The sequence below is a fragment of the Schistocerca americana genome, chromosome 3 (assembly GCF_021461395.2).
Source record: "Schistocerca americana isolate TAMUIC-IGC-003095 chromosome 3, iqSchAmer2.1, whole genome shotgun sequence".
Classification (NCBI taxonomy): Eukaryota; Metazoa; Arthropoda; class Insecta; order Orthoptera; family Acrididae; genus Schistocerca; species Schistocerca americana.
The window spans coordinates 659,385,092-659,399,278 of NC_060121.1; the positions used below are offsets into that span (position 1 = coordinate 659,385,092).

Here is a 14,187-nt window from a genome sequence, read left to right on the forward strand (position 1 = left end):
ATCATCTTTGCCACACAGCCCACCCGCTACACACATTTATTATTACTACTACCGTACTGTTGCTATTCTTATTGCTATCACTAGTCCTATGACTATTCACATTCCAACCAGCGGAAAAATGCTCTTATCGGACCACAAAAATGGCAAACATGCCCCTGTTTTTGACTCTGGCTGAAAAGTGTGATGCCAGCTGCCTCATTCTGCCTTCCTCAGCACTTTAAAAAAAAATTCCTCGAAATTTTAGACAGGAGCACATTCGCCTTTTTTATGCTCCGAAAGGAACATTTTTCCGCTCGTTCCCTTCTTTTCCCTGCCACAGCAGAGCATATCACTCATATGAAAAGAACTTTATGGGTCTGTAAAATTTTGATAGCTTACGTCAAACTGAAACAATGTAAAACTGATTTTACATCTCCAACTGGATTATACATGAACAAAAATTTTGCTTGTGCTTCAGTACTACAACATGGGGTTCCCAGAACCCTTCTGGTGATAATGGAGTCACTTCGCAGCGTATCTCTCCTTGCTACGTCACTTTACAGACTTCGTTTTCGCCTCATTCCGGATTCTACGTGCGTGTTTTACCTGTACAAGTAGGGTAACTGTGAACCTCTGTATCTCAGAAACGGTTAAACATATTAAGAAAATTTTCAAGGTTGCTCGATATCAGTATCTTAGTACTATATCGTCAAAAATTTGAGCCATTTGCTGTGCATAGCCATCTTGGAATCCGCGTCTTTGTTTTGGCACGCAAAAATTGTTAAAACGTTTTTAGGAGAATTTTTAACAAACAGCCCATAAACTGATGGTGCCTGCATAAGCCTCTTGAGTCCCACAGTAAGCGACACCAAATGCAAAAAGGAACCAACCGATTCGCTCCATTTGCCTAAGCAGGAGGAAGTGTCTACATACTTTGACTCCGTACTGTAGCATAGCGATACTAAGACGATCCTTGTTTTGCGTATAGAACTGTTCCCTAGCCTAAGGCTTATCCGACACATTTGACTCGAGCTATGAACCCCGGAAGAATCCCGTTTTTATGCGCGGCATATTGGGAACATATTAGAGTGCGCAAGCTGTCGCTTGCGTACCGATTCCCATTGTTACTATTGTTTTGTTATTACTATTGTAATTAGTGGCAGTGATAAAACAAAGAGAAGTCTTCCGATTTCTGCCAGTTCAGAAGTATGGAGTCCGACAAACATGTAGGCCTAACAACAATGCACATATTTCAGTTTGGTTAATTTTATATGGGGGTGCAGGATGTGGGTGAAGCAAGTACCGCTTGGGAGAGAAGAGTTGCAGAGGAGGCATGTTTTGTAACAGGTGTCTATCCCCATTATCGAAAGTTAGTTCTTTTTTTGAAAAACAACAACAAACATATATCCACCATTCAAAAAAGAGAAAAGGTTGTTACATACCAGTTGTCACGCTAACTAATTAGTCCATAGTTTAATACAATAACTAAATTCATTTACCTTCCTTCATTTTAAAAATGAAAGTGTTCAAAGAATATTCTTTTTCATTCTAAAGTTTAGTTAGGCATTAATACTGGTGACGGTGTGGGAATAGAGGGACGAGTGGGGTGGGTGTGTTAGTAATAAATATTTGATTGCACTCAGGGGTAAAGTCTCAGAAAGGCTAGGACCAACTGATCTACTGTCACCTCTGCAAAAAAAGGTTAGTTGCTGTCGAGGTTTCACAGGAGTCAGATTGTCCTGTTGTCTAAACATCTGGGTTCTTACACTCATTAACATAGTCCCATCTAGGAAATAGCAGGGCAAAGTTTTTGAAGCATAGAGGTTTAGGGGAGAGGGGAAAAATTCTCTGTGACATTTTGGGCAGATATTGGGTCTGCATACGTATTGTCCTTGCCAGGAACGACAGTATATGCTTGGGTGTATGGTTTATTAATTGGGTATTTATCATTGTTACTAGGCGCCAATGATGGCTTCTGGACAAACTGCAGGGTTATCATTCCTGTAACATGTCAAGTCATCATCATAAAGATAAATTTGATTGTAAAATCGACCCTTCAGTGTAGATTGACGTGTGACTTTTGTCTATGTTAATGGCTTCCCTTAGGTGCTAGGCTGTATGAACGTGTTTGGCAATGCATTCATGTTTGCTGTTGTACAATGGCTTGCCAATGTTATGTTGTCTGCACTTCAATGTTTGCGATTGTCACAGGCGGTCGTGTCCCCTAACAAAAAAATATGATTTCGGACTGTTGTGTTTCCACTTGCATATTTTTTGTTAGCTAACATTATGAAATGCTGATACATGTCAAAAAAACCAACAATAGGCCTTACTGCACTTTTTATAAAATGGTTTAGAAATTGCCTGAAAGTAGTGCAAATGTCATGGTGTTTGAATCTATGAACTGTACAGTGAGCAACCATTTACGTGCACAAGCTTATATTTATAATGTTTTGTACAGAAGCAGTTACTCTTGGTTGGTAAAAAAATTAATTTTATATTCTGTATGAATCACTAGACTGCAATTTATTAGCCTGTACAGGAGACGACTTCAAGAAGTAAGTTACACATTATTATGACAGGCCAAGTAACTTTTAGTTAATGCTGCACTACACTTTAAAGTGGAACAGATACATGACATTGTTTTCATACATAGTCACCAAGTTGTTGTAAACAATGGTTAGAAGATCCTACCAATCATTCAATCTCTCAACAACTGAAATCTGCTCCTTGGCCATTGGGCCATTCAAGAATTTTTGTATGGATATCTTCATTGTTGGAAAATCTCTTTGCCCCCAGATGATGAAAAGACTGCCTGGAAATTATTGTCTCTGGTCAATGTAGACGGTCTTCTTCCCAATCAGCATCACCAGCATCTGTGGGGCCTTCGTCAAATCGATGGCATTATTTCACTGTGACTGGACACAGCATTGCAGCTGTTCCACATGCCACTAGTATTTCACTGTGAATCTATGTGAAATTAAAATATTTTCCCCATAAGAATCATACTGCCCTGCTTACTGCAGCTTCAAAGTATTTTCCCACATGCAGTGGAATTTCAATTGCAAACTGGGATGCAACTATTATCCGTCTGTAGCAAAACTGCGTTTGCAGGTAACCCAAAACATTTACTCTCTCCTGGCAGTGCACTGCTTTTGTTGCACAGTACTCTTAGCAAGGGGGACATGTGTAACTTACTTTCTGAAATCCCTACACACCAGCTGTATTGTGCCAAAAGTATAACCTCACTAAGTCTCAGCATACTATATGTATTCCGTCCATGTGACATACATAAAAACTGAAATAAATGTCATTTTGCACATTACTTTCACTTCTTAGAGTATGGGCAAATCACTGACCTTCCGCGGAGCAGTCTATGAAGCACAGGACCTGCTAAGACATCATCGCTGTTCAGATCCGCTCTGTGACACGCACCTCTGGAAGGTCAAACACGAGCTCGACTTAGCCCGTCTAAAGATCAGGCAACTGCAAAAGGAGCTGGAATCCAGAGGGATCAAACCCAGTCAAAGGTTTGTTGTCTCACTTTTTTATTTCACTCATCACACACTATCACAGAGAATGATTCGCTCTGCTATTTATTCTGAAGTTATGTAACGATTAACACAAATATTTTCAAAATAGGTATCTATATATTCTGTGGAAGCTGAAGATGATCATCTGCTGTGGACTTACATGTTCTTAATAATTTACATGCTTTCTCTAGACCAATAGTACCATACAATATTGTAATTGTTCTTTACAGACATGTGCATGCTTCAGATATCTAAAATAGTTTAAAAAACCCACCTCTTTACCAACTCCCTCTGATATACATGTATGGTTGTTAGAGGAAATCAGCATATACATCTGTACAACAGTTTTAGAGCTCATTAAATTATTGCTTGTTTTCAGTTAATTTGATACCCAAAATTATGAAAGAAAACACCAGAAAACTGTTGATCATAATTGGTAGGGTAAAAAGCCCATAACAGTTTATGCTTTAAGTGTTGAAGGATAATATAAAGGAAACTAAACATGAAATTTAACTAAAGAACTTCACTGGTGTCAAATATTGTCATGGAAGTGAGATTTTGTAATAAACATTTTAAAAATTAATGGGAAAGGTAAAGTATGAAATGGAGAAGTGTTAAAGGATATGATAGGAAACATATCTGTGATAAAACCTCAGAAGAATGGGGAACAAGTTAATGACACATCTGCTTAACTCTTCAAAGGAAAGTAACATATAGGGTAAGATTTAGAGGAATGGTCAAATAATAAAATACACTAAGCAAATTAACTTGATATCAGGTGTTTTAAATGAAAAACTAAATACAAAATATGATGAGATGGAGAATGTCATAAAGCAAACTGAGAGGCTGAGAACTAAGCAAAAAATTATGTGGAATCTTTTGGCAACTTGTCCACTTAGTCTTACTTCCCAGTAAGACTTCTAACTGCAAAATCTGAAGCTGCTATTTTAGGGATTTACTGAATGATTACAAGATAGTTTCAGTTTCATATTGCACTATTTCTACCAAAATGCTATCACTACACAAATCACCACCGGTGCAGATTTAGGATGGCCAGCTACTCATTAATAGTTTTTACAGTGCTACCTAGCTATAGCTGCTGGCCATCAGCTGGAAAAGCTACACTCATTCAAAATAAAACCAAACTTTCGTTTTCATATTGACAAGCAGTGGTAGCAGGTGCTCGTTAAAACACATTCCACGTGTTTCATTATTCTCATATCTACATAATCCATGCTGACCTACATTGTCACTTTTCAAATTTCAATTCATTGTTTGCATTTATATATAGAGACAGGTGACAATGTGAATGGTTCTTTTCTTAGCACAATGGTTATTTTGGTACACGCAAGCCATAACATGAATAATCCAATCACTTTGTGGCAGGTTGTTTCCTACAACAGCATAACAGAAGGTGTTCAAAAGAACTTATAATATGAGACTATATAGATGATGTATTTTACAAGTCCCATTAACTATATATGATGAGCCAAAACATTATGACTGCTTGCTCAATAGCATACGGATCCAACTTAGGCATATAATACAGAAGCAATTTTGTGTGGTGTAGATTTGACAAGTCCTTGGTGGGTTTTGAGAAGTGTGTGGCACAAGCTGTCTGTGCACGAATAGTGCAACTGCCATATGTTACGAACTGAGAGTCTGTTGGCTAGGAGCTGGCAGCTGATAGTGTCCCACATATGTTATATTGGGTTCAAATTAGATGAATATGGTGGCTAATACATTGATGTGCAGTCACAGTTACACACCTAAAACCACTTTGGCACAATTCTGGCCTTTTGGTTCATACTGTTATCCTTATGGAAGCTGCTGTGGCCATTGGAGAAGACATCAAATATGAAGAAAAGGCAGGTGGTCCACAACAGTGTTCACATAGCCCACAGCTTTCATGGTTCCTTTGATTAATACCACAGGTGCCAGAAGCCCAGTTGAACGTCCCTGTAGCATGTGACTGCCATGCTCACTGGCCTACATCTGTGGCACAGTGATTGTCTCAAGCAGCTATTCACCTGATTACAGTGGCATATCAAGCTGCATCCATTAGTCTGGTGTCTCAAGAAACATCATCTTTCTTGTCAGAAAACATGTCCCCATTGCTCTATGGCCCAATTTTGATGGTCCCATGCCCACTGCCCACTCCAGTTATAACTGATGATGTTACTGGCTCAACATGGGAACATGCAGTGCCCTTCAAAGCACTGTGCTTACCATCAGATCAACCATCTATTGGGCTTCTCAAGAAGGGACACGGCTCCATACCCCAAGTTCTTTGATCAGGTGAAGACGTCCATCAATTATTTGAAATTTCATCCTCCAGCAACCACTTTCTGCAGATGCTCATAAGAGCAGCACGCAAACAGCCTACCATCTTACCCATTTACAAGGTGCTCATACACAGGTGTCAGGCCATAACAACATGCCCTTTTTGAAACTTTCAACTCGTATTGTCACAAAATATTTTTTGTATCTTTTCTTTCTCAAATTGTGAGGGCAAGGCATGCTGTTGCAGGACTTAGATCTTTGCAGCCAAATATGCTAACAAGCTCTAGGACTGAGGCAGAGGCAATTCCAGTTGGGAAGCTTGGATGGGAGTATCTAGTTCTGAAGTTTGCCCAATGATCAAGGAAAAGAAACCCAAAAACTGTGATGAGACTAATAGAGTGGAACTATTTTAATTTGCGTCTGAAAAAATGTTTTCCAGTCATGTATGCTTCATTTATATACTTTCCTTACTGTGTTACTTGCCCAAAACAGTACCTGACGGCACTCAATATTGCTGTGGGCAGTGGTTGTGATGTTTTGGCTCCTCAATGTAAGTACTCTAGCCACAGATGATGGGCAGTAACGTGCAAAATCAAATTGGCAAAAGAGTTTGAATAAGAAAATTAGTACAAACAGCTTTTGTTCACACTTACTTGTTAGAATGACAACCACCTAAATAAAAATGCTTTCATTCAAAAACAATCATCCTTACCTGGAGAGCTGATCAGTAGTGTGTTTGAGACTCTATTAAAAAATTAGGTAGATCCACAGCTTCAGCATGCAAAACCGTCAGTTTTTTGTGAAAGTAAGAGAAACGGATAATTATTCTTGAAATTTTCATATTTTTTTACTGTGGACAATTCAGTGCTATGGTGAATAATGCTTATACGCACACACATCGTAAATTCTCCATTATAGGGACACAATACTTCCTTCCAATAGTAATGAGCCATCTGAGTAACTCCAGAAAAAAGATTGCAGCAGAGGGATCACAAAAATTGAGTTAAAGAGGAAAACTAACACTCTAGAAGAGCTTAAATAACATCACAGCTCAACATGGGAAATACCCCAGCTGCCCAAAAATAATAGCAGATAATACTCCATTTGAGCAGGTCTCCATTTTTAATTTTTTGGTATGTGACATAAGCTGTGATATGGACAAGAATGTAGAAAATTATATTAACAAATATCAATCAATATGCAGTATGATAAACAAAACATTCAAAAACAAAATTAAGATTTTATAAAACCATGGCTACCCCTGCATTTTTATTTGAAAGTGAGTCACAGACCCCTAAAAATGTAGTAAAGATAATCTGCAAACAACAATAACGAGATTTCTTTGGAAAGTTGGAGATGCAACCAGGGAAGACCATATAAGATATGAGTATATTAGGAATCAACTAGATATTTATAATATTGATGAACACACTGAAGAAAGTAAAACACTGCGGAAACATCACCTACAAGGAATGATCATAGAGAGAATCCCACTTCAGACTACACATTACTAGCCAATAGGAAGAAAGGATATAAGAAGACATAGAATGAGGTGGCTGCGAAAAGTGAAGATTTAACAGGTACAAGTGACTAAACCATGAAGTGTAGAAGAAGCAGATAGTTTCAATTTTACAAAATTAGTGATCATAGGTGAAGAAATGGTCCAAGATCACAGTGCCACTATTGATGGTGTGCATGCACCTTACCAGAAAGCTGGTGCCTCTCGAAGAGAAGTACCTGCAGCCCAGCATCTAGGCAATCCACAAGATGCAGATCTAGTGCCAGCAATTGTACTGGCCAGGTGATATCAGTACAAATAACCAGTGCAGCATCTTTGTTCTGAAGTTACATGCTATTTTCCGTCCAAGGAAAGATAGGACAGTTAGAATTTAGTGTCACAACAATGTAATTTTGAACATAAAATTCCTAAGAGAAACAAATACACTAACTATCACTTCCTTTTCCCCAGTGATTTTGAAATAAAAAAGAAAAATGTATACAGATGTTCTGTATAATTCAGACAGAAATATGAGATGGAGGTAAACACATAAGGGAAAAACATTACTAATATGTAGTTCAACTTTCATGTAGCCATTATGGCTATTGTTGCAGTAATTACACCATACTCCATTAAAGATATTTTAGCAGACTTTTTATAATGACAGATTTGTTAAAACTCTTCAGTATGTAACTATAATAAGAGTCACTTTCCTATTTCAATTTCGTAGAGTAATCCACTCACATATTAGTTGTAACATTTGCCAATTTTGATGTCTTTCTTTAACTTCCAGGTATTGGTACACTTTTGCTGGTGTCACACTCTTTTCAGATACTGGAAGCAGTTCATCTGTTACATTCATTTCTGAACTAACAATTTACTTGATTTTAATTGCTTGTTTGTCAGACATTATAGGAGAAAAATGTGCTAATCAAGAAATATGAACACGTACATTATGATACAAAATAGTACTAGCATGTAGTGATACTGGGTGGTGTACATACTTTCATGCTTGAGCTTGAGTATTCAGATTTGATGACACTGGCATGTACTTGCACATGCAATGCAAGGGTACAAATAAAGTATCCAGCTTGAGGCTCATAACATTTAAGGCACTGTAAACAACATATTTTTTTTATAAAGATAAATGTAATTAAATCACACATTAGTTATAATTATTGCCTATCTTCATTCCAGCACCATTTATGCTATGTTTATAGCTTTTTTTTAAATATCTTTGGATTGTGTTTTCAGATTTCTTCAAGTGCTTAATGATTTTTTTTAATGAGTAATCCTAAGAAATTTGATTGAAGATGCCAGATACTGGAACATCAGAACTTTTTTGCTGTTCCATTTTTCTTTTCTGGCTAATAGGAACTATAGTGCATGTTGTAAGTTATTTATCCATAAATTGATAATTTTATCTGTTAATGAACAGTTTGTATTTCCTTAATTAACAAGTGAGTTGTACATGCCCTAACTTCAAGGTGGAAGTAATTTCATTTAGCACCAAACTTGGAGTTTATTGTGATTGTTTATCAGTAGCCACACAGTAATAGACTGCATGCAAAATAAACTAAAAACTGCTTATAGATCTAAGTATTTTCTGTGAGCCATCCATAGTATATAAAAAGAAACTGTGATTCCTTACAAGATATGGTATTGCTTCTTCCATGGGGAAATATTTAAAAATGTATACTTAAAATGCAAAGTGTGGTTTCTTGCAGTAAATATCTTACACTTTTCTCATAATGCATAATGTTCAGAAATATAGCTGATGTTGTCATCAATTAAACATCAACAGTTACCTTAACTATAAGTGTCTAAAAAGATAAACTTCATACTCCATCTTCCTGGGCATATTTTGCTTGCAGGATGACAACTTTCATCTTCACTCACAAATGAGAAATACTTCATGAGCATCATTCCAACCTCATTACAATTTTAATTACTTTTTATTACACAGCATGTTTTGAATTGTCTCGCATCTTCAATTGTTTACATACAAGCTTACTACAATTTCATCCTACTGTTAAGTGTTCTAATAAGGTCTGCTTAAAATATAAGCTGAGTTAAACAAGTGATGGACATAAAAAGTGGTGTATGAGAAAGATCCAAACTGCACAGTTTTGCACTGTTGTCATTTTCCACATTGGTTGCATATATTGGGAGCATATTAACTACTCAGCTAACTTTTACACACAAATACAGATTAATCCACACAAAACTGAAAAGGTACTCAAAATTTTTCTTAAAGCTGACAGAAACAGTTCTGAATTTTGTTTTTAGAGAAACCACATAGTTTTAAATAGTTCTAGAAACTGCTATTAAGTGCAAGATTTATGGATGTGTATAAAGGTCATAAATTGAGAATCTCTTCCTAGTATCTTATTAAATAATAATTATAATTATAACACAACAGGCATGTTACCCATTAAAAATAACATGTAATAATAGTTGTAATATCGTCACAGTTATGAGGAAACCAACATGAAAACAGAGTAAGAAAAATTAATGAAAGTAGTGCAGACACTTACTCTTGATTAAGCTACAGAAAATTTCTCTAAAAAAGAGTCAATAACAATTTCTTCATAACATTTTACAAACCTAGTCTGTTACCCACAAATAACTTTTCTTATGTGCCAGTTTTTTTCCACATTACGATTTAACACTGATTTGACAGCTAGCAAATAGCAATACGTGCTTCTGTTAGACATAGGCCAGTAAGGATCTTATTCATGGAACCATTCATGCCTGAGTCACTCAGAAAAGTACAGAAAATCTAAATCAGGATGGAGAGCACTATTGTCATCATCATCATCTTTTTTTTTTTTTTTTTTTTTTTTTTTTTTTTTTTTTTTTTTTTTTTTTTTTTCATATGCGCATTTCATTGTTTTGCCCAGAAGAATTCTTCAAATCTTAAACAAGTTGAGTTAAATCAGTGACAGATGTAAAGAGTGTGGTGTATGAGGAAGAGTCTCAATAGTCCAACTGCACAATTTTGCACTATTATCATTTGACATGTGAGCTACATACTTTGGTGAATCTCCAGAGCTTCACTCATGTGGGCCATTCTAGGTGTCATTAGTATTATCATTGTTATTAGAAGTAGTAGTAGCCATAGTAGTTTTCAATTATTTTCAGAGAATAGTTGAAAGAACACATTAGGAAACTGCTACCATTGACATCCCCAGGTGAAGCATTAATTTTGCTACACATTTTTGGTATTCACATACCAAACTATAAAATGACAGCTGTTTTAGAAATATAGTATTTTATATACAAAAATGGAATGTTATTAAGCAAGATGAAGAAGAAGCTCCTGTTTCTCAGAAGCCAAGCAAGCTCCACACCAGAATCCTATTGAACTGTTTTCTTCTTCTACCCACCCCATCCACTTTTCTCTCTCTTTGTCACTTCTCTTTCATCTCTGTAAGGTGTTCCAAATCTTTAGGGTCAAAATTATACTGATGGTAGAGGATAAAGAACCTAAGGCAGTAATGAATATTTCATGTGGAATGAGGTCTTGAATGGCAAATGTGTGTCAGCCATATATGTAAGCCACATATGTTTAATAAAAATACATGTGCTTATCACATCAACTACCTTGTAAAATAATACACTGTCATCTCGGATATGTCAACAGTTGTTCATCATTTGGATTTTCAGCTCCTTGTGTTGACCGTGTTTGCAGATAAAATTGTAGGATGTGAGGTCCGCCAGCTGCAGAAATAACACAGATAATCAGAACACACAAATCCAAAATTATTTCCAATCATAAAACATCAGAGAAAATCACAGCTAACAAGCTAAAACAAAAATTAAAACAGAACAATGGCATAGTAACAAGAACTGACAAAGGGAATATTTCTGTAATTATGAATGAAAAAGAATACGTAGAGAAAACACTAGATTTTCTCAAAGTCAAGGTACCAGAAAAACATTCAACAGACACTGAAAAACATCAAAAATACATTCTCAAAAGGCCAGGTAAAGAGTATGACACAGAAAAATCCAAAAGCACCCACCCTAAATTCCCTACCAAAGGTTCACAAGGATAATATCACATTAAGGCCTGTCATTAACTTCCGAAATGCTCCATCCTACCGCCTGACCCAACAGACACACACACCACTAAAAAAATTGTAGACTTTTGATAGTAACAGGAACCTGGAAAACTCAAAGGAGTTAATCGACAGAATCAAGAACATACACATACCAGACACATTAACTCTCATATCATTCGACGTCACATCAATGTACACTTGTATTCCAATAACTGAAACAATCAGCATCATCACACAAAGATTAAAACAACAAGGAAACACTCCAGACACGCACATCAATGAAATAACAAGCATACTCAAGACCATAACATCACAAAATTATTTTGTGATCAACAAAGAATTTTATTCTCAACATGAAGGACTGCCAATGGGATCACCAATTAGTGGTGTCCTAGCTAACATATTTATGAACAACCAGTAGAACATGAACTTCAGACATATAATAAAAGCAAAAAACTGCAAAGTTATATGCTGGTACTGTTATGTCGATGACATAATATGCCTGATTGATGAACCACACCCACACAGAACAGCTACACAATGAAATAAACAACGTACACCCAAAAATTAACTTCACATTAAAGACAGAAACTAACAACACACTACATTTTCTAGATCTTACCATACATAAAACAAACAACACACACAACTTCAAAATATTCCGGAAACCAACAACCACAAGCACCACCATTCACAACCTATCGAACAACCCATTGACACATAAGCAAGCAACAGAACACCCATGAACAAACAAAACTTCATACTAGAACTAAACACAATAAAAAAATAGAAGTAGAAAAAGGTTATGATACCCATATGGTAGACAGTTAAATCAAAAAATATGTAAACAGTACAAAAATGAACATACCACACACACACACACACACACACACACACACACACACACACACACACACACAATTCCTCAAGCAATACAGTACAACACAATACACAAACAGTGACCACTACAAGACACAACACAGCAACAACACACACACAAAACGAAATGGCACATACTCACCTACAATAACAAGATTGTTCACAGAATAGGCAACATATTAAAGAAACAGGGACTCCAAATAGGACACAGGACAGAGAACACAACACAGAAAAAGATCAAAACACAAGAAACACCCTTCGAAAATCTTAAAAGATCAGGAATATATGAATTCACATGCAACACTTGCCACTCAATGTACATAGGACAAACATGCAGAAACTTCAAAACCAGATATTCAGAACATCTCTGTGCTTTAAAAAACGACAGCTCCGATAGGTATTGTGTATTCAATGTGTTTTAATTTATGTAGGGATGTTTGAGTTTTTAATTTTTGAGGTGTCGTGGATTTGGTTTTGTTTTTCATAGTTGGCATTGGTTTTTTCGTATCAGTAGCTATAGTTGACATATATAGGTCAATGGAAATGACCAGCTCCAATTTTCTTATTTTATATGTAGGTATAGGTGTTTTGGTACCATCAGCTGTGGTTGAGGGAAATGTCTTATTCCAATTTCTGTAGATTTTGCTGTAGACGTCGGTGTTTTGGTATCGTCAGCTGCCGTTGACCTATATAGGTCAAGGGAAGTGTTCGATTCCTGTGGATATTTCCCCCCCCCCCCCCCCAGCTTGTGTGTTTCGGGATCATGGTGTGTGGTTTTTTTTACTGTCATATTTAGCTTGCCCCTCCCTACAACCCCCCATTTCCCACGGTTGTCCCATTGGTTTGAGTGCATTTTTGGAGGGAGATGTTATTGTCTTATTTATAGATATTTTCGTGTTTCTTGCTGTGTGTATGTAGTGATATCATAGGCACCATATTGGATGCTTAGAATAGCCATTTCAGCCATATTGATGACATCACAGGTCAAAGCATAGGGGTGGAATCAGACACTTCCATATTCCCCACATTAGCTGACCAACTTGTAGCCCACAATCACCAGCCAACTACAACAGAAACAGACTTAAAAATACTAAAACCCAGCCACAGCCTATACAGCAAACTGACTATTGAGGAACACTTCCACATACAGATGGCAATAGCAGAAGGAAAACAGGTCTTAAATGAATACACTCCACTCTGTAAGGACACACTATTTAACACATTAAAGGAACTTTACAAAAAAGACAACACAAACAGATAAATGAAGTTATAATGAAATTTAGACCTTTTGCTGCTTACAGGCATTGATAAATATCAACAGGGACAGTTGAAAAATGTGTGCCCCAGGTTTGAATCCCAGTTGGGGCACACATTTTCAACTGTCCCCATTGATATTTATCAATGCCTTTAAGCAGCGAAAGAAGGTCTAGATTTCATTATAACTTCATTCTTCGAGAGCTGCAAGATCACCAATGACATCTGTGCAGATACCAGCTTCATACAAACAAATGTTACACACACACACACACACACACACACACACACACACACACACACACACAAAATGGATACACTACAATCTGCAAAGACTCACTATTAACACTGCACAAAAGGAACACCATGTAAAAGACAATACAAACAGTTATGAAGCATGCACACACACACACACACACACACACACACACACACACACAAACACACACACACACACACACACACGCACACACACACACACACACACACACACACACACACACACACACACACACACACACACAAATGGATACACTACAATCTGCAAAGACTCACTATTAACACTGCACAAAAGGAACACCATGTAAAAGACAATACAAACAGTTATGAAGCATGCACACACACACACACACACACACACACACACACGCACAAACACACACACACACACACACGCACACACACACACACACAC

General features: G+C 36.9%; 1 protein-coding gene across 1 annotated transcript in view; it reads left to right on the top strand.

Annotated features, from left to right (window-relative positions):
- Nucleotides 1-14,187, top strand: part of LOC124606283 (glutamate receptor ionotropic, NMDA 2B-like) — a 727,746-nt gene that overhangs the window by 627,160 nt on the left and 86,399 nt on the right. The window contains exon 12 of the mRNA XM_047138265.1: nt 3,319-3,509. Within this exon, the coding sequence (XP_046994221.1) occupies nt 3,319-3,509 (191 nt within the window). The remainder of the gene's footprint in view (nt 1-3,318; nt 3,510-14,187) is intronic.